Genomic DNA, 26,645 nt, shown 5'->3' with positions numbered 1-26,645 from the left:
AGCGTCCCATTTATTTTTCTTTGAGGTGTAATTTCACGGCTGGATAGAGGTTCAGAATTGATCCTAGCTGTTGGTTGTATGTAATTGAGTTGGCGTTCTGCAGTCCGGTTTTGTCGTTGCACTTTCTGTGCAATGGCCATCAGAAGCTACTGACCTTGAGCTAAAGCCAAAGCTACGGATGTTGTCTTTTTGGAAAAGTGAAGTGCTGGAGAGTGGCACTAAATTCCATCAAACTGAAAAAAGCCAGATGACAGTAATGTTTTTCAGCTACAAAAATAAAATAAACTTTACATACATACTGCTGTTTAAAAGTTTGGGATCAGTAAGAGGTTTTTTTAATGGAGCATGTTTTTTGCTCATCAAGGCTGTATTTATTTGATTAAAAATATAAAAATAAAATGGTGATAGTATTGGTTTCCTATTTTAATATACTTTAAAGTATCATTAATTTCTGTGACATTATGCTGAATTTATCAACCATTACTCCAGCCTTCAGCGTCAATCGATCCTTCAGAAATCATGATGATGTCCAGATTTATTATCAGTGTTTGAACTGGTGTGATGTTTACTATTATTTTAGAACCTGTGATACTTTTTTATTCTTTGAAAAACATTTTTTGCTCATCACTTCAATACATCAGTAAAAGTATTTTGAATAGTAGTGTATGTAACAATTTTTTTTTTTTTTTTTTTTTGAATAAACACTGTTTTTAAACTTTTTATTTATCAAAAATCCCGAAAAAGATGCACAGGTTCAGAAAAATATCAAGCAGCACAGCTGTTAACTATAATGTATAACAACTATATAACTAACTATAACTCGGACTATACCATGTTAATATGATTTCTGAAGGTCTATGTGACTGGGTAATGATGCTGAAAATTACAAATACGGATAAATAATTCAATATACAAAATAATGATTTATAAATGACGTTTGCATATATTCTTTCAGGACATCGAGGCGACCATGAACACGGCTCTAAGCGAGCTGCGAGAGCTGGAGAGGCAGAGCAATGTCAAACACGCTCCTGACGTGGTGCTTGACACTCTAGAGCAGCTGAAGAGCGGAGGGGCATCTGAGCCCTCCAGCCCGCTTCACTCCCGCCTGCTCCGTGAGGCCGACTCCTCCCAGCATCCCCTGCAGCGCAGCGCCAGCTCGGCTAGCGACATGCCCTCCACCTTCCGGCCCGGCAAAAGCTCGGGTCCCAAAAGCCCTCTATCATCAATGTCTACCACGGGTCTGTCTGCTTCTGGCTCCGCCTTCAGAGATAACAAACCCCCGGCCACCAAACCCAAGCCTGTGGTGTTCCCAAAAAGCAGTTCGGCGGGGGGCAGTCCGGCGATGGGTTCCCCAACCACCACCATACCGCCTACACCACCGCCCCCTCCACCACCCACCGACAAGTCCTGCCCCGTCTGAGGCTTTACGGCATCCATCTGTGATCAGTTTCTTAGTAATTCCCTCTAATACTGACTCTTCGCATCTTAAACTGGACAACTTAAAAGACTCAAAGTGATATTGAATGCTTGCGTGAGTGAGCATGAGTGTGTGTGTGTGTGTTTGTGTGTGTGGAATTAATATACACATGTGGAATATTGGAGTGATTTACAACACTGTTTTAGTTTGGATTGAGACGTCAGCAATCCTTCTTTTCTAATCCCAAATTAGTGGTTTGGAGTTTTTTCGGCTGATTTTATAAATAAGGTGTCAGACTTTGAACAAGCAGTGGAAGTGCTTTTTGAGGACGCATTCTTCCCCTCGGACTCGGGTGCGTCTTAAATCAGGTTACAGACGGCACAGCATCTCAGCGGATACAAGCAAACTTTCCTGATACGGATTTGTCGCTCCTTGTCACGCAATAGCATTACATCCTGATCCTGATTCTACGAATCTGTTATACAATAATCAGTAGCTCTAGTTCATACAAATCACAGTTTCTGCTTAAACACACCAAATAAAGGAATAGGAACAACTTTTTTGCATGAGGATTCACCAGACATTTGCATGGCAAACGTGAATCCCCTAACAAACAGATTCAAAGCACTTCTGGCATTATTAACAGTCTAATATGTGGTTTTATTGTACTATTATATAAGAGGGCACATAAAAAAAAAGAGGGTGTTGTTTTGTACAAGTTTAATGATCATGATTATAACTGGAAAAAGTGATCTGAAAATGAGGAATGTCACGCAAGTATGTTATTTCTTCGTCGCCCATGTATAAAAATGAAAAACGGATAGCATAATTTTATTTAATTTTCCCTAGGTCATTACTCACCTTTGGGTCTGTATCATGGTATCTATGTATTAGTATGTGTGTTTAAGTACAGTGTGTATATTCTGAACCTTAGCAGCCTAACAGCAGCTTTTAGAGATTGACGATGCAAAAAAAAAAAAAAAAAGGGAAAGACTTGCAACACACCGACGGGGGACACATGCAAAAACGTAGCTCGCTTTCCTCCAACTCCGAAAGGATAAGCGCGCCAAAAAAAAAGCCTCTTTAAGAGTCTGACAATCTTCATCACACGGCCTGCCTGATTATGCCTTCGACAGAACGCATCGGACAATTCTTGTGTTTTCCTAAGCGAGGCCTTAATGTCCTGCAGAAATTAGGACATAGACGTTGTGGCGGTATGCAAAAGTAGCCTGCTTCACTTCGAAGCCTTACAAGCAATGACTGTGACTCCTGGAAAATATCTACAGACGGACCGAGATGTTTTCGACCGAGGCAAACCCCCCTCCCCCTCCCAAGGACGAGCCTTTTTCCTTGCGTGTTATTTTCTGAATGTGTCGTCGTGTTCTGGAAACGTCTTCACGGGTGGTTACGTTTGTTCACGTGTTAATGATTGGAAGTATTCCGTGTGTGTTGTTCCTGATACCTCATAAAGGCAACTGGAAACTGTCTTATTGGAGTTCTTTTACATGCAAATGACAGCAGGAAACTCGCGGTGTGTGTTTAATGTGTAATGTTAATAGTATGCTGTTGGCCCGAGGCCTCCGTTTACACACATACTGTTTTCTTTCACCGAGTAAACTGAAATCAATCATTATACACTTGAATCTGCATTGTATGTTTGTGAACAAATTAAGTGAGGGTGATTCTTCTTTCTTTATTTGTAATCATAACTATTGTTGAAATGTAATTCCTGTCCAATTGAAACAAGACTGTAAAATGAATCGTCTTGCCAGATATATTTATAGTTGTCCATTCAGATATCTGTTACCAGAGGAACCTGTGTTCAGATGTACTTTGTATATACAATAGTGTACATTTACAGAGGTACATTCTTTTTCTTCATAATTTGTGGTTTTCTTTTTCTTTTTGGTACAATATTGTACAGTTACAGCAATAGTAGTTGCCACTCAAATATACATTCTATAATTCCACGTGTAGTTCTTGTAGTAAACATTTTTAAATAAAAAAAAAATTGCTTGCTGAATGTGTATTTGATTATTTGCAATAAAAATGTGCAAAAAACCGAAAATGATCTTTTTTTTTTTTTTTTTTTTTTTCAATTTTGCAAGTGACTTTTTCATTTTAGATAAAAACATGCCGACTGTTTTTTTGGCCGTTTGAATGAAGAAATTGTGAAAAATCATTTTTTCCTACTTTCACAAGCCCCTTTTTTATTTTTTTAAACAATTATTTTATTAAATAACTGGGACGGAGGGGGTGGGGGTTGTTTAACATACGTTACACATAAAATGCCCATATTTAGCTTTGACTCATTTGTTGTTTATGAAATACCAGTAATTCACATCACATCTTTAGGCGTTTCAGCGAAACATGAAGTGACTGTATAGCTGCAGTTCCCATTTCTTATGAACTTCATAATTCTTGATTCGTCCGTGTTCATTCATTTCACCATAAACTAAAATAAACCAAAAAAAAAAAAAAAAAATCCAATACGATATTGAAGTTCTTGAAAAACAAATTAGGGAATAATAAGGAATTTTTAAATCCTTATCGAACATGATAAAGTGGAGAAGGAAAAGATAGCTCTCTGTTATGAAGAACCTTGAGAAGCCTATTCCGTTCTTGAGGAAACACAAAATATTTATGCTTAGCAGAAAATGTGTGCAACAGGAAAGCTTTGTAAAGAATTTAATGAAATATGCAAATCTGGGTAAAAGTTATTTCCTTGTGTCTTACGTTAAACTTGAACAGACGCCAGGAGAAAATGCTTTTAATTGATAAAAAAAGAGCATCTGCATTTTAAAGTCCGTCCACGAGAGGGCGACGTCCATTTTTAGGTTCGTTGTCACTTTTAACATGGTGTAATAAAATAGCGGTTTGTATATAAACCAAGTTGTATAATACCCCACAGCATAATATTTTAACTTGTGTGATGTTTTCTAACTTCCAGACGATAACATATGTTAAGAGAAAAAAGGAAAAAACGACAGTATCGTTACCCTTAACACGAACGCGACGCACCGAACAAGGAAGTTCCTGACAGAAATGAAAGGAAAGTTGCTGGTTTCCGTCGAACTGAATTTATACGGTATTTATCCAGGAGGACTGCAGGTGTACTTAGTCCTCAGGAAAACACGCAGGGATTAACAGTGTCGGATAAAAGTGGAGAATGCCACACAAATGGTTGGTCGGTCTTGTGTTGTCAGTCAGAGTGATGATGGTGTGAAGGGGAAATCCTCATAGAGACTGGACAGTTCAAACAACGTCTTTCCATTAAAACATTAGCTTATTTGTGGAGGAACGCGATGCTGTTTATGTATATCCTGTGCTTGCGGGTCATATAGAAAGGAAATGGGTTTTATTTGACGCCTCTGAGTGACTTTTGAGACGTCTTGTGTTCAAAAAATAAACTGGTGAGTCACTTTTGCTTAATACGTTGCTAATACTTTTGCTGAATGTTTAGCACTAGAAAAAAGCACTTGAATTTCAAATTAACGTACTGTTTGTAGATTAGCAAAATGATTTACATGTTACCTGAAATCAGGCGTCAGCTCAGGATAATGATATCTATCTACAGATAGATACGTATTAATCGTAACATGCGGAGGACAGGTAATCTAATCGTGAAGGGATATTATGGTTCTGTATTTAATACAGAGTGTCTTTGACTGTTTTCCTGTCGTGCACAGATCCGATCATGTCATCTGCTGGTGTCAACACGATGACCGCAAGTACAGCAAGCCACCTTTGGTCACTGGATGATGTTCTTGGTCAAGGGGCCACGGCAAGCGTCTACAAAGCACGCAACAAAGTACTCCATCGTTCTTCAAGCCTTTCCATGTCGTTTTCAATACTCAAACAGGTCATGCTTTGCTAAAATGACCGTTTCCGTTGCTCTAGAAAACAGGGGAGCTCGTTGCAGCGAAGGTCTTTAACTTGGTGAGCTACAACAGGCCCTATGAAGTTCAGATAAGAGAGTTTGAGGTGCTGCAGAAACTCAATCATGTCAACATTGTTAAACTCTTTGCTGTGGAGGAGGTAGGTATCTGATGTGGTTGGTGACTATGTTCAAGATTTTCCAGCCACAGTACCGCTGATTTTTTCAAAATGTAGTTTGATGTTTGATTTTCTCATGGTGCATCGTGTGCTTTTTGATCGCACTTCCAGGTCCAGTTCTATGGCTGCTGAAAATTCAGTTTTAATATCACATGAATGAATGACATTTTAATTAGTGCTGTCAAATGATTAATCGTGATGAACTGCATGCAAGATAACCGTTTTTGTGTGTGTGTGTGTGTGTGTATGTGTGTATATATATATATATATATATATATATGTGTATATATATATATATATATATATATATATATATATATATATATGTGTATATATATATATATGTGTATATATATATATATGTGTATATATATATATATGTATATATATATATATGTGTATATATATATATATATATATATATATATATATATATATATATATATATACACATCATACATGTATACACACACACATATGTATATGTATGTGTGCGTATATGTATGTATGTGAACTGTGTATATTATGTATATATAAATGCACACACACATAAACACAGAATATTTTGCTAATACTTCAATGTATGCACATTTATATATTTAATAACAGTATAACTGTTGTTCTGGGTGCAATTGATCGTTTGACAGCACTAATTTTAATATGTTTTACAATAAATAATTTTGAAATTGTAGGCGAATTTTAATTTCTATCCTTGCGTGTCAGATGCATATGAACCCAAAGCAGAAGGTTCTGGTGATGGAGTTCTGTTCAGGTGGCAGCCTGCTGAACCTGCTAGAGGAGCCTGAGAATGCGTTTGGACTTCCCGAGTCTGAGTTCCTCATCGTGTTACAGTGTGTGGGTAAGAACCAACTGAGGAAATTATATAGTTAATTAGTTTACGCTCAATTACACGTGCCCCTGTTGGGAGACGTTACTGTGGATAAATGGAGCTCCCCTCATATTTCATCTTTCTTCCATTTGGTCAAATACAGTCCAAGGAATGAACCACCTGCGAGAGAATAGGATTGTGCACAGAGACATCAAACCTGGCAATATCATGAGGCAAGTGGGTGAGGATGGACGCTCGGTGTACAAGCTGGCGGACTTCGGTGCTGCCCGTGAACTGGAAGACGATGAGAAGTTTGTGTCCATATATGGCACAGAGGAATATCTGGTAAGAAGGAAACACTGTATAATTTCTTTATTTGATTAATGCTGAATCCTGCATCCATTCAGCCAGTACAGCATGTGCAGTTGTGAAAAAGGTTTTCGATGTGGCTCCTTTAATCTGCCTGTGAATAAACGTGCATGTGATGCAGCAAATTAGCTAAAGAGGAAAATGTATTTAGATCGTTCCAGTTAATTATAATGATTTATCTAAGCGACCAGAGGTAATTGCAGCAGTATTAATATTACAGTGAACTAACCAGATCTTTCGGCAAACATTTAGTGCGGTTTCATATCAGCTCTAAGGAATGTTATTTTCGGGGTCACGGGAAATAACTTTCTTACAGTACTAATGCTTTAGAGCATTTGCGAGATCAGGAATCGTTTTTATTTAGGTTTTTTTGGATACGAAGCGTGTCAGATTTGTCCAGCCGTTGCACTTGTGTGATAATTTGTTTGGTTCAGCATCCGGACATGTATGAGCGTGCAGTGTTGAGGAAGCCCCAACAGAAAGCTTATGGTGTATCTGTGGATCTGTGGAGCATTGGTGTCACATTCTACCATGCTGCCACTGGCAGTCTTCCTTTTATTCCGTATGGAGGCCCACGCAAAAACAAGAAAATCATGTAAGCCTTATTTGCAAATGTTTAAATCCTACCTATTATAAACATGTATTATATATTAATCATAACTGTGAGAGACGATTACTGCTACATTACTGTTTATACGCCTTTGATGCTCTCCCCAGGTACAAGATCACAACAGAGAAGCCAGAGGGAGCCGTAGCAGGTGTGCAGAAGGTAGAAGATGGACCCATTGAATGGAGCTACGGACTACCACACTGCTGCCAACTTTCAGAGTGAGCTTCTCTATGCAAAAGTGTGGTTAAAAACTTTGTGGACAGACAGTATCGGCATGCAATTTGTATATGGACCTCAATCTGTAAAGCTATATTTAATTTGTATGTTATAGATAAATACCATTCATCCAGTGTGTCATACTGTTTTAAGGGTTTAAGTCATAAGAATTGTTCTAATTCCATTAGAGGAATTTTTTTTCAGCCATTGTATAATAAAAAATGCATAGCTGCAGCTTATGCATATAATAAACAATGTTATCTGTCAGTGTGGACGCTAGTGGGTCTTTAAGGTCCTAAGTCGTGTCTAAATTTCTCGTTGTCCAATATCCACAATTTATCAGCTCATTTGATTGTTTTCATTCATGTCAAATTAAAAATAGCCATATTTTATGACTCATTTAAGTTTTATGCTTGTATTCATCATGAATAACATTCTGGAAAGAAATCCTTGAACGCTCTTTGAGCACTGAAACCTCTTGGTAGCACATGACCAACGGTTCTGGTTTTTTTTCCACAGGGGTTTAAAGACCCAGCTGGTCCCAGTGTTGGCCAGCATACTAGAGGCCAATCAGGAGAAGTGCTGGGACTTCGTGCAGTTTTTTGCTGCCACCACTGACATTCTGCATCGCATCACGGTCCACATCTACTCTCTCCAGCAGGCCACAGCACACAACATCTACATCCACTTTCATAACGCGTATGTGGGCTCCTCGAGAAGAGATTTCTTAACTCTACAGCAGCTATGCCTGAAGTACTCCTTGCAACTTTGCTTCGCTTTTTGTAAATACAGATGCCATTTGGTTATAGGTCCCCAAATGGTGATTTTAAAATCCATTAAAAATAATTACCTTCAATTATATATATATATATATATATATATATATATATATATATATATATATATATATATATATATATATATATATATATATATATATATATAAGGAGGAATTCTTTTTCACAGTGATTAAATGTTTTCCTCTTTAAGGGTCTCAATCTTGTTTGAGGATGTTCAGGCCCAAACTGGAATCGAACCGGCAGCTCAACAGTACCTTTTTCAGGGTCATCCTCTCATTGTGGAGCCAAGCATGAAAATAGTGAACCTTCCTTCCACAACTCCTGACCGCCCTATCATTCTCATCAGCCGAAAACCAGAGAAACTAGTAGGCCGTCCATACAAAGAACGTACGGTCAAAGTAAATGTGTTTTATGTGTGTGTCACAATGCCGAGTTTATAAGCCATTAAATAGGCCACATTTACAGAGATTAACTTTGTCTCTATTTATTCTTCCGCCGTCCCTTCTACTTAAATTTTTTTATTTAGCTGAGGCCCCTGCGATACCTACGAAGTTTGACATCACGGCAGATTACACCTTCTCCAAGGTAAGCGAGACTAAGTTTTTAATCTCTGGTGCTTTTGTATGGTGAACATTATAACACCATTATCCCTGAGCCTCACACTTTGTCTTGTTGTTTTTGTTCCTCCTAAAGAACATTGTCGGGGTCATTCATCAGTACCTGCGGATAGCCCGATCACTCCAGAAATACAGGGAACTCATTCTGCAGGGGTTCTATAGCTACATGTGAGCTCTTATGTGATCGCTATGCTGCAAGAGTCTGTCTCCCGATAATTATTGCCACAAGAAAACCGAACCCGATCTTAACCTTTTCATTAACAATATTCTCGACTTTTCAGTGAAAACACTGGCTTTGAATGCAGTAATGTGGCACACAGGATTGCCATGGTGAATATGAAGCTGCTTTCTACTATCAGCACTGAGGAGCATCTCCATCTATTGTAAGAGTCCACCACTGAGACACCGACTCAATTTGTGATTTAGTTTACTACGTGGTATCATGAATCTAATGCTTACTCCAGTTTAATAAGCATTGTGTGTAGTAAGGTTTTTTGTGATGGATGTCTTTTGATTCTTCCAAACCAGTGCTCAGAAGTTAGCGCATGAGATTCCAGACTTTGTAGACAATAAGAAAAAACTCCCAATGGTAAGAGTTGTGCTTTGTGGTAAATGTATTGAATTAACGAACTAGATCACACAATAGTTTGAGGTTAATCATTGTGTGTAGATTGAAAAGGATTTGCAGCGGATGTATAGCAGTGGAATCAGAGAGTTCCAGAATCAACTTCAGCATTTGCATGTGGTGCTGTCGAAACACTCTGAGGCACTGGCCCAGGATAAAAGGTAACACAGCCTGTTAGGATAATTTGTTGAATGTTTACAGTTTACTACTGCATCAAATCTTTATCCTGGTGCCATTGGATTTTTCTTTTTTCTATTATTTTATGTCAAAAACCTTGAAATTAACCTTGAAAACCACTGACATAACATGGTAAAACATTTCAGCACAGCATCTGTCCAATGTTGATTTAACTCATTCACATACTATCACATGTATAACATACACAAAAATACAAGCATTCATTCATTAAAAATTATTTCCAAAAAACAAATAAATAAGTGTACATTTCAAATAGATTAATATATATTTGCACATTCGTATGGAAGTTGACAATACAGTGTTATATAAATAAAAGTAAAGTTTAATCCTAAATTTTAATGGTTACATTTACTTTTCTTCTTCTTAACGCAGTATCCAGAAGATGGAGGTTTTACTGGGGAAGATTGTTGCAGTGCATCAGCAGTATTGCAAAGACAGAATGACAGGAAGTAATTTACTCTCATGTTAATATAACAACAAATTACAGATGAATGTACAGTACAACACCTGTAAAATCACTCCTTCTGAGCTTCTGCGGATAGTGTACTTTAAACCAATGATAAATGTTCTTCTCAACGAGTCATGGTTTCTGAACGCTTAGCGAAAATTGACCAAACTGTGCGAGATTTTACTGTGTATTAGATGGTGACCCATTTCTGTCACTCGCACTTCTGGAGCTGAACTTAGAGTTTGATAAATGGAGCCAGCGCTGAGATTAGTCAGATTAGTTCTCAGTACTGCGCTGCAGGGAAGGGAGGCACTGTTGTGCTGCCTTATCTCTCAGAACGGACCATTCCAGACAGGCAAGCATGGAGACGGAAGAATAAAACCCCTCTTTCTGCCTGGCTGCATTGATAATGTTAGATATGTCTCTGCAGAGAAGCCAGTCGGCTATAATAGTGCTTATCGTGAGCAGCCGCACAGAGAAAAAGGACTACGGTGTTGGGTTGAGGTTTTCAAATGACTGCTATTAATTTATTCTCTTTCTGTTCCAGAGCTCAGCTACAATGACGAACAGATTCACAAGTTTGAGAAGTAAGTATTAAACACCAGGAGCATCTTGAATGTGTGCCCATTCTCACGGTGATTAAACGCTGATTGCTTTCTGCCCAGGCTCAATCTGTCTTCATACATAAAGAAGGTCAAGAGTTTATTCAAGGATGACTGTTTGCAGAAATACCAGGATGTTCTGATGGCTGCTGACAGCTGGAACAGGTATGACCGAGGTCACATGGATTGAGAATACACCATGGAGCCTTACGTTGAACATATTTAATACACATTTTATTACTTTTAAAGGTTTTGTCAAAGAACTACATACTGTATGCAGGTGACCATGTGAGTGTTGCTTCTGCAGGGTTCTTTATGAGATGCAGGCGAGTCTAGAGCATTTTGGAGTTGTCCTGCGCCAGAGGATGGGGGAACTGCATGTGTGTGAGGCCCAGCAGAACAAGGTCAGCCCTCTTTTTTTCTGCTGAAGACAGACACTGTCTGTCTTTAATGCCATTCAGGCGTGACAAGTCGTCCCTGAGGAGGTTAAGTACATTTAGTTTTTCACAGACTTACTTTGTGATTTTTATCCTGTCCAGAGTGAACAGGTTCGTGTATAAACTACACAATAAATTATCAAATACAATTTTGATTGAACCCAAAAGAAAAGAATGCCTGAGATTTTTACAGCAGTTTACGTTTTTGTGTTGACTTCAGTTGTATAGCATGACTACAGCTAAGTTTCCCATTATGCTGCCTGTCATTAAACATTAATAGTCTAATTAATTTCAAGTGGAACTTGCATCACTTCCAATTTAAATCATTTTCTAAATTATCTTCCAGATTAATTATTAATTATAATTATTCAAGTCAATATAGACTGTCGGTCCCACTTTATATTAGGTGGCCTTAACTACTTGTGTACTTAAATTAATTATTTGGTCCAATGCACTTAATTATTTGGTACAGTGTACCTGTATCCCACTTCAATGGTGTTTTTCAATACAATATGAACACAATAAGTACATTGTACTTATTTTTTGGGGTTTAAGTACATACTAGTTAAGGCCACCTAATATAAAATGTGACCGAACTGTCTAATTATTTTCAGGGATAACTAGTTATCTTAGATTTGGTTGTAATGCCTGATTGTAATGCGTTAAAAGTCTTTTTTAAAATTGCCCAATAAATTACTTTTTTGACCAACTCTAGGCTGAAGCTTGTGTGTGTGTGTGCAAGTACTCTTTGCAAACTAAATATCTCAGTTCAGAATGAATTAATAAACAAATAAGGAGAGTCTAATAATGGCTACAGTAGCAGCTTCAGGTATGAACCTCTCAACAGGTATAAACAGTTTCTTTCCCCAGGCAATCTGCCTCAGTTAAAACTTCTTCTACTGTGCAATCCTTACATTTATTTATAACCTCACATTCTAGCACATCTTCCTATTATTTATCTTTATTCTTTTATACTATTTCTATTCTTTTTTTTTTTAAATCTAAAACACTATTGTTTATTTATTTAATTTTTTTCCCCATCTGCCTGTGTGTGTCTCTGTGAGCCGGTAGCTGTGACACTAAAACAAATTCCTTGTCTGTGCAAACATACTTGGCAATAAAGCTCTTTCTGATTCTGATTCAATTGCTGCTCATAATTCCCACATATTTCTGGTCAGACCTAACATACTCTTCTGAAATCAGATGTTCTTACAGTTCCCGGTCCACAACAAAGCTTCCTGCTCACGTTGCTCTCCATCCTTGCAGGTCCTGGACAGAACTGTGCTTCGAGCTCTCCAGCAGCCTGTAGGAGCCGAGGGAGTGGATGGGCCGAAAAAAGATCAGCACATGATCCTCAAGTATGTTATTGCATTGAAGATGACGCAGCATTTGCCAGTTCCAAATACTAAATAAAAATTGTTTCCAGAATGAACAGATTAAAGGATGAAATGGAGGCTGTGGCACGGGAGCTACAGAATAACAACAACATGATAGAAAGGTACTGTATAGAGTTAGCTTTGAATGTGTTTTTTTTTTGTATAGAAAATCCTTTCAAATTTAACAAGACATCTTCTTTTAAAGCCTTGCGGTAGTCACCGCTACACTGCCGCTGGAGAAAAAAGTACCTCAAGCCAACAGACCATGAAGACCTCAAAGAATGCACAACAATATTTATATTTACAGAGCCTGGACCTGTGAGCTAAAGAGAAAGCTAAACAAAACGTATCAAAAATGTCCTTGGTTGAATCTCTCAAACCATAAAGAACAGATTAACGTCTTAATGGCTATTACCAGGGCTGTTACATCTGCACTGATGTGCAAAGCACAAATTATGTTATGACTGGCCTCAAGTCCCTGAACTGTCCTCTGACAGATTGAAAGAAAACAGAAATGTTTAAAACTGCACTTTGATTGATTTTTGCTATCAATCACAAAAGTCATACTTCTCAAATTCAGTGTTCATGTAGTTGCTGCAGTTTACCTTTTATGCAGTCTGGTAGTATTGACGTTAATAGCCAAGAAAACAGAAATATAGATCTGTTGTAATGACTACAGCAGTTTTCATGAGACTTAAATATTGATGGCACCGTGCATTCGGCTGACAATAACACTGTAATTATTGCACAGTCATGGGATAAAGAGAGAAGAGTTCAGCCTGCTTTGTAATCGATTCCGTTTTTGAGAGATAACTGTGTAATAGCACTAATTTAATTAGTCTATTGATCACAACAAAGCATCACACAACGTGGAGCTCTAGAGGACGCTTTGGTTATTTAAAAATGTTCACCTGTGCTTTTGAACAATGCCTGAACTGCAGATGACTCAGAATATTATCATCATGCAAATACTGACAAGAGTCAGTAGACTCGTATCTTGCTGTATTACAGAACATTACAATATGGAAAGTGAAAGATATGTTTGGTGGGTTCTGTTTGGTGAGTTAAGGGGAAATCCTCACTCTGGGGGAACTGTGGTGACTTTTTTTCTCTCTCTTTAGTTTGTAAACTAAAATGTTAAAAGTTTTGTATTTTTCTAACATCTTCACTTCTGTATTGAGCCATCTTTTAAATGTGAAGTGGTACTTGATAGACTATATAAGGCGATCAATAAAAATATGAACACAACTGGTGAAAATCACTTTTTATTGGAAAAATATTTTTAATACCAATTAAGCATTAAATTTTTATAATTTTTCAAATACAATAAGCTACACATTATGTAATATTTCTTATGTAATATATACATATGTAATAATATACACACATACACATATATATACACAAATACATACACATATACACCCGTGTGTGTGTGTGTATGTGTATATAGTTGTTCATATATCATATATAGTTGTTCAAATAGTTCTAAAATTGCACAATAATATAAATAGCTTATTAGAAATGCGCAGATGTGTGTTCACGTCCAAAGCAATTTCATTGACAGCGAAGTTTATTCATACAGGTTTTTTTTGTTTAATTCTGTAGGCTGTTTCTCATATTAAGCCGAAATAGAAGTAATCGACAAAATCATGAGTTTGTGGTTTTCATTTTAGGCATTTTTAAAATACTCTTTCCTCTCGTGTTTAGCGTAATAACAGAAGTGAGCAACAAGATCATGGGTTCGTGAGGGGCAGGTTCGCGCAGCCAGTGACATTTAAAGCGCGCGGCTGATTCAGTGCGCGCGTCACACTCTCGCCGCTGGCGCTTCAATTTAGTTTGTATTCTGCCCACATACAACTCTAAGCCGACAGTCATGGCGTCCGTCACTTTAGGACAGCACCCTGCTCAACACCACCTCGACTCGGATCAGCAACGATTCCACAAGCTGAAGTCGAGCGACAGGAAGAAATTCACGCGTAAATGGTCGCTGGACAAGATCATCACGCGAAACAGAGCGAGTGATGTGGACAGCGCGAGAGCCGCAGTCTCAGCATCGCTCGCGTTATTCAATCACGAGCCGCCTTCAGCACCACACAGCCGTGGCGGCTCGCCGCGTAGTAATATGGACGGACCCGTTGTGGACATGGACCGAGAGAACGCGAACAATAATAACGGGATATTTCGCCGACAGAGTGCTGGGAGCCGGAGGAGCTCGGTGAAGGACACGGCGAAGATCCACGCGTCTTCGTCCCCAGAAGTTGTTCGCAATCCCTCTGCGCGGTCAAACTTCGGCTGCCCGACGGACGGACTGGAAGGGCTGGCGATCGACAGGCTGACACAGGCAAGGTCGGGAGTAGTGAAGATGCGAAGCGAGCCTCTCAGGAGGGAGGCATGGTCCATCTTCAACCAGAGAGACCCGAGGGTGAAGGCGGAGAGGGGAGAGGGCCACATCTTCGTCTCCAGACGGCTGAGCCAGGATTGGTGCGACGCCTGCAACCGCCAGATCAGCAGTGCCGCGCTCAAGTGTCAAAGTGAGTGACCGCTATCTCTCCTCTGCTGACCTGACCTTAGATAAACACGAGGTTGATGGACTGATGGAAGCAGATGAAGGGCTGGATGCATAAATGTACAACTACAGATAGATAGATAGATAGATAGATAGATAGATAGATAGATAGATGAAGGATGCATGGATTGGTGATTGCGAATAGTTGGAGGAAGGAAATGCAACGGATAAACAGAGGGATGGATAGGTAGATGGATGGAAACACAGATAGTTGGATGGATTGATGAATAGGTGAAGGAATAGCTGTAGATGAAAGGCTGGGTGAATAAATGCACATAGATAGATGTAGGGTGGATGGATGCATTAAATGATTGTCAGGGTTGAAAGATAAAAATAGTTAATGGATGAACAAACGGATGCGAGACTAATGGGCGCATATTAGAATGTTTAGAGGAATGATGGATGAATTGATGGATTGAGAGTTAGATGGACGGAGGAATAGATGAATGGATGAATGTGTGGTTGGGGGTGTTTGAGGATAGTTGAACAAATGATCAGATGAAAAGGCAGGCGATAGATTGTAATATAGTTGCATGAATGGATTGGTGAGTACGGTTATAGATGAATTAATAGTTATTTGGATGGATGGACTAGGTGTAAATAAGTGATTATCTTCAGTTGTTGTATGTACCGTAGAGTTTGGACTCTCTAAACTTTAATTTTTAGTTAAGAGTTTTAAATAGTGGGGAAGAGGGAAAATATCTAATGAAAAAAGGAGTTTATAGAAAAGCGTAGAGGAATGTACATATAGTGTACATACGTGTTTATAAAGTAGCATTTTCTGTTGAAGGAGTTGTTTGTACGGCTCCAGTGTTATAGGAACTTCCAGTAGTGTGTGTTTAATCAAGATGAAGCATGCTGACACATGTGGAGGGTGAGGGGGAAGTCCCCAGCAGAGGTCATTGTTTGTTTTTCTGTTTCGTTATTTGTCATATTTGATTAGTTGTATATGAAGGGGAAGGGGGATATCTGACAACCCCCCTCCAGATCCTTACTGTCACCAACAGAGGTCTCTGATTGTCTAGAGATAGGAATGAGAAACATTTGAAGCATGTGAGTGAGGTACAGCTGCCTTTTAAGTAAACAAAGTAGGAATCTGCAGTGGGATCCTATTACCCTGTTTGAGTCATTTTGGATTTTTCTAAATGGTTTAGAGGTACTTGCTCCCTCCATGCTTTGCCTATGCCCTGGGATTGCTGTTGTACCTTTGTTGCTGCACTTCACTGTCCCATTATGCATTTTCAATGTTTTTAAAGAGCAAAAACCTTAAAAAATAAAGCTTCCTTGGACATGTTTGATGAAGAGAACCCAAATCAAATTCCATTTCATTTTTGCTTACAGATACAAAAATAGGTATGTGAATTACGTTATAGCTTAAAAAAAGCTCAGCTAACAGTTTATTTGAGAGATTAAATTCATACAGTGCTAGAATGTGATCTGAAATGAATGGCTTTACCCCAATGCACCCTGAGAACATAAGGTTCAGCCTGTGTGTGTGTGTGTGTGTGTGTGCGTGTGTGCGCACATGGTGCATCTGTTAGGTGGTGTATGTGTGTGCATGTGTAAAGCGTTGCTGAGTTAGCAGTGTGTCAGCAGTTCTCTTTTGGAAAAGGTACTGCAGTGAACGGCTTCATAAGAGGCAGACAGCGAAATTGCAGGGGTTTATGGAGTGTGTCATTTAGAAGTTGGGGATGATTATATGATTATACATTAACCCCAATGACTGTTCTGCCCTTCCAGTGCAGCGAAAAGTCACATTTGGAGTGTCACTTTAACCCTCCCTTCGTCCTTTCTTTATCATTCATAAATAATACCTTTAAAGGCACAGATCCCCTGAAAATAAAAATAGCTTTCTTTCTAGTCTTTTTTGACCATACGATTAAAATATTAACAAAACATTAAGATATTTTGTATTGCTTAAAAAGTCATACAGGTTTGGAAAAACAGGGTGTGTAAATGGTAACAGAATTGTATTTAAAGGAACGGTATAGTCAAATATATACGTATACATAATATACATAATACATATGTATAGCAAAATGTTGTATGAACGTGTGTTTGCAGAAGCTCCTTATCACATTTCATGAAGTTCCACTATTTTCATTGAAACCTCAGGAGTTTATAAACACTTGTTCCTCTTTCTCCTTAACCTTCGTTGTAAATGCCAGGGTTGGGTGTAATTTTTCCTGGTGTTTTTGTTCTGGTTTGTCAGTAAGAATGAGAATGGGATACGCTGGGGATTTCCAAATTCTAAATTTTACCTTTTTGGAGTTCATGGGGGTTTTGTGTTGCATTCCAAGAGCATGTCCTGATATGCCTCCCCCATAAGCATTGGTTTCTTTTCTCTAGTATGTCGAGATGCCCCTAGCAGAGGCACATGCACATGACCAGAAGTCACCCATGGCTAAAGCACAACATTGTAGTTTGTAATTGTTGCTTTTTTTTTGTTTAGAAGTGTCTTGGAGCATGCTGGGAAATGGTGTATTTAAGAGCTTGCGGTGGTGCAGACGGGCTAAAGACGGAGCGTCTTGACTACTACGGATCACCATTTTAGTGCACACAGCCCATAATTATACACACTGAATGAAAGAGGCAGTCAGAAAACATCAGTGGTTATGTTCATCTATAAACAGTTCCTTTGTGCTCTTACTCTCTCCCAAAGGAAAGAAAAATCAGAAGAGGTCTCTTTAATAAATCAATTGGTTTTTTTTGTCGGTCTTAACTTCATGTTGTTAAGTAATTTTGACCACTCTACGTACCTTTTAGGATAGAATCACTTAATTTAGATGGTTGCACATTTTTGAGCAGGTTTTCCCATTATGTCATCTTACCATATATAAACAATACTTCCATTTAAAATTCAAGGACTTTTTTTATAAATATCTGTAATATCTATGAAATCTCCCGAGCGATAAAAGAATAGCTGTAAAACGTTCCTCTAAGGCAGCGTTTTCTTGCTCAGCCAGCATACACTGGTCAAAACCTGAAACCTCTCATTAGACTTCGATTGCACAAATGCATGGCTAAACGCATTGTGCAAGGCATGCACCATTGAGTTCGGTACTGCCATTATAAAGTTCTGTTTCTGAATTATATTCCATTTCTATGACGGCTGAGTCACAGCAGGTTTAAACAAGGTCTCAAGGTTTAGTCAAGGAGAATGAGTGAGTTCTCCTCAGGTAGCCTCCCTGCTGTAGTGTGACTCAGAGTTACTGAATGTCTCAAAAAGCGTCCCTCACTGCATGGGCCTGTCTAAAAGCATCAGTCTTTACCTGCTCTCTCCCTCTCCTTCAAGTCTGGCTTTATTTGTCTAATCTGGCTGGGTTTTTGGCAACCTCCCCCACTCATTTCAGCACATATCCGTCTGCAATGGAGGGATGCTGCCTGTCTGCCTTTGAGTTTAATCCATGCTGGAGTAAAACTGTTTTTAGCCATATTGCAGATGGATTATAGCTTATGGGCGCCATTCAGACATCGGATTGATTTTTAATTAAAAGTTTCAGACAGACTGTAATTTTCTTTTTACCTCGACTAGGTTAATGGATGCTGCTGGGTGGATGTAAATAGTTTTTTACTTTCTGACTTTCTGGAAACATTTAGAACTTTTACATCCCACTCTTTGTAAATCAGGTTGGCCGCTTCCCCAATTCTCAGTTTTGCAAACTAAGTCAGCCCCCTGGCACAAGTTTGAGTGGGGGCTCCACAAGATCCCATTGAAAACACGTTATTCATGTTTTAGTGGTTATGTGTGCACAGAGTTATCCTTGTTGAAGCACACCGTTAAACAGCAGACGCTTTGTCTTCTTTCTTAATGCAACATTCACCTCAAGCCGCAGATGGACTGGGCCTGTTGAAACATCACTTCCTGTTTGAGTGCTGTGAATTCACAGTATTCAGAGGTTGGATACGCAGCTAGTGCGTGAAGGCTTTATTGGTTTGATATTAGTGTCGCGCAGTCAGTTCGAGTTGGAGGTGTAGAGTGGGCTGTGTTTCATGCGTGTGTGAAGTGAAGATGTGTTAATGAGGTCTGTGATGGGGTGTATGGGGCAGTTATTGCTGAACAGGAGGAGCGAGAATGCAAAAGTATGACAGAACCGTTGGGAGTTATCTCAGACTATAATTAGACTGCCCTTGGCTACTTTTCTCTACCTCTATCTCTCACAGACTCGCTCTCTCTTTTGGGAGACCTGGGGTGAGGACAGCAGTAAATGTATTATAGCCAAAAGAAATCAAATATGATATCAACAATGCGCTATATGTTATGATAACTTAACCTCTGAATCTATAAATTGTAATATGAATGCATTATTGAGGTATTGTATATTTATTTGCTGAATGTGTGTTGGAATAACCATTACCAATTTATGAGCCATTGCATCATTAAAATATATTTCTGAGTCGAATATGAGATGTATTAATAGACTTGTTGATCTATTAGATCAATTATGTCCAACATTTTATGATAACCAAACCCCTAAACTGAAATACAAGGTGCATTATTGAGCTATATGATAACTCTGAATGTATTTTGGGAAAATCTAATCTAATCTAAAATGTATATGAGGTGCATTAATGAGTTTTTGATATTATACTAAAACAATATGGTTTTTTATATCTATATAACTAAATATATATATATATATATATATATATATATATATATATATATAATATTAGGTGCCTTAATGTGCTTGGTGATGATATGCTTTTATTCATGCATCATCAAAGTTTGGATTTTCTGAAGTGAAAAATACGGTGTATTATTTAGGTATTAGATAATTCATATGATTTTATTTGGCATAACAAACATCTGAATCACAAATATGCCTTAATTGTGAGTGTCTGAATTGAAATATGTGCACATGAAGACCTTCATTCACACTGTAATTCTGAATTCTGAATTCTCTTTATTCATTGATATACGCAAGAGCGAATGAGGAAGGTGTGGGGTGGAGGACTAACGTGTACAGAACTTGAGATGTCCTTCAGGACAACAGGTTCCTCCAAGCACGGGACTTCTATTCTCACACAGGAAGTGGCCCCGAGTGACAGGAGAGAGGCATAGAGGGATGAAGAGAGAGAGATTGACGGATCGATCGAGATGAGAGAGAGAAGGACAGAGAGGGAGAGGAAAAAGAGAGTAGGAGGCAGGAGAGCAGTGCGGCTGTGCCTTTAAGGATTCAGTGAAAAACATGCTGCAGAGAGCAGGATGAGTGGGTGCAGTCTGAGCTGGTACAAGTTCTGCACTGCGTGAGAAAAACAGGAGCACGGACGCAGAGAGACAAGAACAGGAGAGAGAGTACCACCCGTCAGCGGAGGGGGCGATTGTGTCAGAGGGTAGGGGTGCAGGGTGGCAGAAAGGCTGGGAGGAGGGGGGGCGTTCAGTGCACAACACAAAACCGAGTGCAGCCCTGCGATGGTGGACACACAGGAGCGACTGGCGCAGGGAGCCCACACCGTGACGCAACGGAGCCACAGGCGCCCAGCCCCGACCGGGACGGAGGCCGCTCAAGGACCGGCACCTGGAGCGGGTCGCAGTGGTGGCACTGGGGTCATGGCCGCAACAGACCGCAGATAGCAGCGGTCATGCTGCCGGAGATGAGGACGGAGGAGGCGGTGGCCAGCGCCTGCTTCGGACAGGTCTCCAAGCGCCTGGGACGCTTCTTCCGCCGCCTGCCCAAGTCCCGCTCCTGGTCCGAGGGCCTCCGCATGCTGCGGCGCTCCAGCAGCAGCGGGACCCTCATCTTATCAGGTAACTTGACTCTGAGAGGGTTTGAGATGTGGTTTGGATTAGGAAGGGAATGCGAGATTTGAACTTAATGTACTTTTATCCTCTGTGACTAGACCTGTCCAATTAGGCTTCAGTCACAGAGCTCCGCAGTGGCTTTCACCTTCCTTAAATAGCCTTGTTCTGTTCTTGTTGCCGCATCACATTCTCGTTCTCCTTTCCTGCTCTTTCTTTCCCTCTGGGTTTCCTTTTCTCTCTTGTATTGTATCTATTGTTGTCCATTCATGTGTTGAATAGACATTGATCTGTAACTCAGCTGCTAAAAGCTTCTGTGGTTCTGGAACGTGCCAGTAAACCATGCAGACTGAGGCAATGTAATCATGGAGTCAGGATGATTCTTTGTTGTGCTAGCCACTGTTTCAACACCAGATTTTCCTGATCCTAAATGTACATTTACTAAACAACATTTGCTCAAGTGCAGTGAGTGATTGCCAGGGTGTTATTAAATGGCTGAAACATGTTGCAGTCTGGATGTATTTGGGGGTTCCTTGATGGTCAAATTTAGGGTGTTCTTGGCGATTTCTTGGGTTTGCTTACAAAGTAACGGAATAACAAACCAGCCAGTTTGAAGTATCGTTCATGTCTGTGGCACATTGATATACCGTGTACTGAAAAAGCACCACCACTTAATAATATTAGTAAGTTTGTCTATGTTACGTTGTGTTTGTGGATTCGAATTGACCCAATATATCATATCATACAGATTCTCGTCTCTATTTCAAGTTAGACGCCCAGGCATCAGTGGATGAATTTGATCTCAGTGCTGTTTTTGGCAAAATGACGTTTTGATCAAAAGCCAAGGGAGTTGAAATTGAATTTCCCATTGATCCGGACCGGAATGTCTCTTTGAGTAGATGGAGACTGGGATACAGTACACCAGCCTAATGAATAAAAAGTGATCTTCTTTAGTGCGAGTTAACTTTCCCTCCCATACTTAAATAAGAAAGCTAAAGAAAGCTACACTGATGACACTTCTTCTAAGTTTCAAAGAAAGTGTTGTTTTATTGACATAGACATGTAGCCTATATAGTAACATTTAAAGTGCCAGCGCAGAACCACAGACTGAGTGCTCTGATAATAGCGTCACATCTGGCTCTTAACTCCCGTGAGACTTCACTTTCTAAGTCATGGCCAATCTAATTAGCGCTAAAGCTGTTTGGCAAATATGAGCCTTTTTAGCCTCCGAGTCGGAAATGCTTAAGAGTTGACGAGTGAATGAGACGATGGCAGCACTTTTCTCACCCTTTTTGCTTCATGATGACGTTAGCCATCAGCTCCCGCACACACTGACGCACTGCTGTGGATGACACACTCTGAGTGAGACAGAAATCAGCAGCGGGCGGTGTGAATTTTACATGTCATGAAGTAAATAACCAAACTGGATTTAAAGGGACAGTTAACCCAAATTTGCTAAACCTTAATCCATCCTAGGTATATATGACTTTCTTCCTTCATACGAATATTTTCAGAGATGGGATAAAAAAATGCCTTTGCTGTTCCAAGATTTATAATGACAGTGAGTGGTGGTAAAATAAAATGTATCCTCCAGCAGTTAATAAAGGCCTTTTGAAGTGAATGAATGCCTTTATGCTATCCATATTTAATCCATATTTTAAACTTCACATAATATCATAATCTCCACAGCCCCGGAGTAGAGCACTTTTTATTATGGATGGATGCATTTTATTTTGCTTCAAAATCTCAGTGACCGTTCGCTGTCAATGTAAAGCTTGACAGAGCCAAGATATTGTTTATGTAATTCTGATTATTCTAAAAATAAAGTTGTAAACACCTAGGGTGGCTCGAGGGTGAGTAAATCATGGGGCAATTTTCATTTTGGGTGAATTATCCCTTTAATGTATTTAACTGAAGTTTAAGCATTTGAATGAAGTTAACAAATGCTATTAGTTCAGGCTAATGATTAAAACCAACCAACCAACTGTAGTAATGTAAATATTTATAGCATATAAATATATGTACACATACAATACGTCTCTCTAATGCTTAAATTGCAGCATAGCCTATTTCATTTAAACCTGCTAAACGCCACATAAATACTAAATAACCTGTGGTTTGTCCCTTTACTTGTTGAGTCAGTTGCTTTACTTCTTTTCAAGTAAATTGTTCTTGGCTGCAGTGCGATCCTAGCCAAAGGACCTTAATCTAGTGAGCCATTCTGTCATCACATAGCACAGATGTGACTGAAGTATAGAAGTATTATGTCAGCTCAAATTGACACTGAAACTTTGCATGTGAGCTTGATTGTGAAAGCTTTGCTGTGAAATGCTGATAAGACCCTAAACAAACCTGTCTGTATTCAGACCTTGTCAGCATCTGTTTAAAGTAAACACTGGACACATACTTCTTTATGTTATTTGTCAGTAGCGATCCACTCGTCACAATTGCTTTCAATTTCGGTTGACAATTTCCCAACCCCAGTGTACTCCGATCAGGCTCAAGTTGACATTTTTTTTCTGTGAATAAGCTAACTACATGTGAGGCTGTGTCCGTGGCATGTGCTCAGGAGACCTGACCAGTGCAGCTTATTAAATCCGTTAGATTGGATTTTAGTGCACTTTCAGCATCTTTAGCATCTGAAAGGTTTTCCCATGCTTCACAATACAAAACATCCTGATTTGCACTGTCGATACTTTACACCTCAGTAGGCCTCGCTTTCCCTAAGCTAAGCATTAATGGGATCGGGGCTATTTCTATTCATTATGTTTTAATATAAACAGAGTGCCAGACATCGTTATACTGTGGGTTAATTCCTCCCTGAATAACAACAATATATTTCATTTTTCATTATTCTAGCAGTAGTCTAATAAGAAAGAAAGAAAATGCAATATATAAAATAACACAATACTAAGAAAACCTATTTTTTCTTGAGAGGTCCTATTTCTGTCATTGTTTGTATTTATTCACAATATGTGCAAGTGGGGAGAAAAAACAAGAAACACAATGTGTGTCACTTTTCTGTTTTGGGTTGTTAAATGTTTTTAAATGTGGAAAATAAAAAAAAATAAGCTGTGGAAGAACAGAAAAAATAAGCTGTGGAGGAGAAAGAGAGGAATGCTGTAAGAATAAAGAGAGGACGAATCAAAGTTTGTAGTTTCTGAATGTCATGTGAATGAAACGTTCTTATGTCTACATGAATTTCAGCCTCTGTATTCATGAGAGGGTGGATGTAGTTAAGGGGAGTGAAAAGGGAATTTTAGTCACTGCCAGGTGGATAAACTCAGTCTCAAATCAGACTAACAAATAGATTAGCAAGTAGGAACACAGTAACAGATGCAGATACATCAGTAACACAAGATTGTGTAAACTTGTAGTTTAAAAATACTTAAAGGAATAGTTCACCCAAAATGAAATGAACAAAGAAATTCATACAGATTTGGAACAACTAGAGGGTGAGAAAATGATGACAGAATATACATTTTTGAATGAACTATCGTGAAATACATTGGTAGCATGATTGCATTTTTACATTTATTTGGACAAAATGCATTGAGAAAAAAAAAATGGTATAGGTTTAACAATCTTCACTCAAAGCATAGATAAAAAAAGTCACTAATAATAACAAAGACACTGTGAATAACATTGGATTAATATATAAGAAAAATTGTAAAATAGAAAAACTGAAATAGAACAAAATAATAAATTAACAAATAATAATAAACTTTTTTTTTTACACAGTACTCTGTAGTATTGTATTTTAATGTTGGTATCTCCGTAAATGTGTATACAGCCAAAATGTTATAAAGATTAAAGTAATTTTCTGCTTATCTGTCTTGGCTCTAATTTGAATATGAGTGCATATTAATTAGAGAATTATTGCAGAACTGGACACAACCACTTGGAAAGAAAGGTCAGGTTTTGTTGTGTGGTCCCTCTTAAGACAGAAGAGATCTGTTCAGTTTAATTACAGTATAAAAACCCACCAATTACCCAGAACTATTACCCCAAGGGTTGTCTATGAATGGTAAAGTCTATGCTTGCTCGATATAATAGAGCTACACATTTTAAAACACTACACACTCATCGGGCCTCTGAAAAAAAAGAGCGGTCTTTGTGTAGGAGTCTACAGAAAGGTTCTTTACTTTAGCACATTTGTTGCAGTTTAAATGAACCAGTGTGTTTCAGTCAAACTGCTGCCGTGTTTACGTCTCTTCATTGGAGTTTTTGTGTCTGTTTCTAATTTAGAAACATTAATTTAGGTTTAAATTACAGGGTTCAGTCAGATAGGTTCCACTGGGACCAGGTTGTTGGAATACGATGCTATGTTGTGAGCAGCGCCGTGACTGGTTACCAAAAAGCCAAAAGAACCAAAAGATGCATCCCTTTCGTTATGAAGGGCACGCTTGAATCATGGGAAAAGATGCACGGCAAGGTTATAGGGTCAGGTTGTCAGACTTGGCAGAGAGAAAAAAATGGCGGAAAATGCTGCTGACCGGTGCAGAATCTGAGAAACGGAGAGTGAAAGAGCTTGCAGGAGTTTGCGTACAGCTGGGCTGCATATGAGAAGGAACTGTGACTCCTGAGGTGGAAAAATGCTGATGTATGGAAGAGAAGGGGAGATCAGAAATGTCAGAAGGAAGTAGGAGGCGAGAAGGCGCGTGAGGGACAAAAAGGCATCAGTGTTCTCGTTCCCTCAATAAACTCCCCCTTGCATTCCAGCTATCGGAGGGGAGTTCGGCACAGTTTTCCGGCTAAATAACCAAAATGTTTCTGCTGATCGGCAGACACGGTTAACTCCAAGAGGAAGTGACTGTGCTCGAATGGGAAGTGATGTTTTAAAGGGACAGGCCCAGAGATGCGTATTCGACCTCTCGTACTGAGGAAATTCCACACATGGTGAATAAACATTGTGTTTAATGTGACAAGGACAAGGGTTTGACCTCCTCTGTCACAGGCGGTCCTGTTTTATAGCAGCACTGCAGCATTTCCAGGTTATGTAAACTGTGCTGCAATGCTCTGTCTATGAGGTTTCTCCAGCAATGACCCCAGTGTTACTCGAGAACATGAGTGTGACCGCTATGTTCATGAAGCTCTGCAAATACACTGAGGTCACGGTTTCATGTGCCTCTAGGAAAATATATGGAGTGTTTATTAGTTTTTCTCCACATGAGTGTGTTTGATGAATATATTGTTCATGGATTTCTTTTTTTCCCCCTGGACATCGGGACTTCGGATTTTAGAAGGCGAAATATAGGCATGTTTTTACTTGTTGTTTCAAGTTTAAAAATAAATACACTGTATTTGTATCTTTCCCTTTTTATGTATTATACAAGACAAAAAGAAAACAAAAAAATACACTGTAATGTACATTAATACAAGACTAAAAGGAGCACTCCACTTTTTTTGTAAAATAGGCTTATTGTCCAAAAGTTGAGTTTTTGAATCCATTCAGCCAATTCAGCTCAGAGTCTGGCTATAGCACTTCTAGCATAGCTTAGCATAGATCATTGAATCTCTTTAAAACTTGACTCTTCTGTAGTTACATTGTGTACTAAGCCTGACGTAAAATGTAAAAACTAGCTGTTTTCTAGGCCGATATGACAAGGAACCCTCATTCCAGGGTTATAATCAAGGAACTTTGCAATATACTTTGCAAGTATAGCATATAGTTATCTATGCTAAGCTATGCTAAAAGTGCTATCGCCAGACCTGCTGAATGGATTAAAA

At 39.0% G+C, this 26,645-nt stretch overlaps 3 protein-coding genes across 6 annotated transcripts in view; all 3 read left to right on the top strand.

The window, feature by feature from the left end:
- Positions 1–3,488, top strand: part of srgap2 (SLIT-ROBO Rho GTPase activating protein 2) — an 82,812-nt gene extending 79,324 nt beyond the window's left edge. For all 3 annotated transcript variants that reach the window (XM_043252031.1, XM_043252029.1, XM_043252030.1), the window contains one exon: positions 956–3,488. In XM_043252031.1, the coding sequence (XP_043107966.1) occupies positions 956–1,423 (468 nt within the window). In that variant the 3' untranslated portion in view covers positions 1,424–3,488. The remainder of the gene's footprint in view (positions 1–955) is intronic.
- Positions 3,489–4,271: 783 nt separating this feature from the next.
- Positions 4,272–13,848, top strand: ikbke (inhibitor of nuclear factor kappa B kinase subunit epsilon). Its single transcript, XM_043252656.1, has 21 exons — positions 4,272–4,833; positions 5,110–5,231; positions 5,321–5,458; positions 6,200–6,335; positions 6,469–6,650; positions 7,109–7,269; positions 7,392–7,502; positions 8,020–8,199; positions 8,491–8,687; positions 8,827–8,885; positions 8,994–9,085; positions 9,199–9,300; positions 9,446–9,506; positions 9,588–9,703; positions 10,113–10,189; positions 10,736–10,775; positions 10,854–10,955; positions 11,098–11,194; positions 12,494–12,585; positions 12,654–12,725; positions 12,809–13,848. The coding sequence occupies exons 2-21, from the start codon at positions 5,118–5,120 to the stop codon at positions 12,870–12,872; spliced, it is 2,193 nt and encodes a 730-aa protein (XP_043108591.1). The 5' UTR covers positions 4,272–4,833; positions 5,110–5,117; the 3' UTR covers positions 12,873–13,848.
- A 357-nt stretch (positions 13,849–14,205) lies between these two features.
- Positions 14,206–26,645, top strand: part of rassf5 (Ras association domain family member 5) — a 37,480-nt gene continuing 25,040 nt past the window's right edge. Inside the window, exon 1 of one of the 2 annotated variants that reach the window (XM_043252262.1) lies at positions 14,206–15,137. In XM_043252262.1, coding sequence (XP_043108197.1) covers positions 14,480–15,137 — 658 coding nt within the window. In that variant the 5' untranslated portion in view covers positions 14,206–14,479. Of the gene's footprint in view, positions 15,138–20,375; positions 20,925–26,645 lie in introns of those variants that run through there. The other variant, XM_043252263.1, reaches the window with a different exon arrangement.

This window comes from Puntigrus tetrazona, chromosome 11 (genome assembly GCF_018831695.1).
Source record: "Puntigrus tetrazona isolate hp1 chromosome 11, ASM1883169v1, whole genome shotgun sequence".
In the NCBI taxonomy this organism is placed as follows: domain Eukaryota; kingdom Metazoa; phylum Chordata; class Actinopteri; order Cypriniformes; family Cyprinidae; genus Puntigrus; species Puntigrus tetrazona.
Note: the sequence above shows the minus strand (reverse complement) of the source record. Positions and strands in the feature narration are given on the sequence as shown.

Coding starts and splice junctions, on each gene's coding strand:
- ikbke (XM_043252656.1), top strand. CDS start 5,118: ATGTCATCTGCTGGTGTCAACACGATGACCGCAAGTACAGCAAGCCAC. Junction 8,200..8,490: donor TACATCCACTTTCATAACGC/GTATGTGGGCTC, acceptor TTCCTCTTTAAG/GGTCTCAATCTTGTTTGAGG. Junction 9,086..9,198: donor CAGGGGTTCTATAGCTACAT/GTGAGCTCTTAT, acceptor TCGACTTTTCAG/TGAAAACACTGGCTTTGAAT.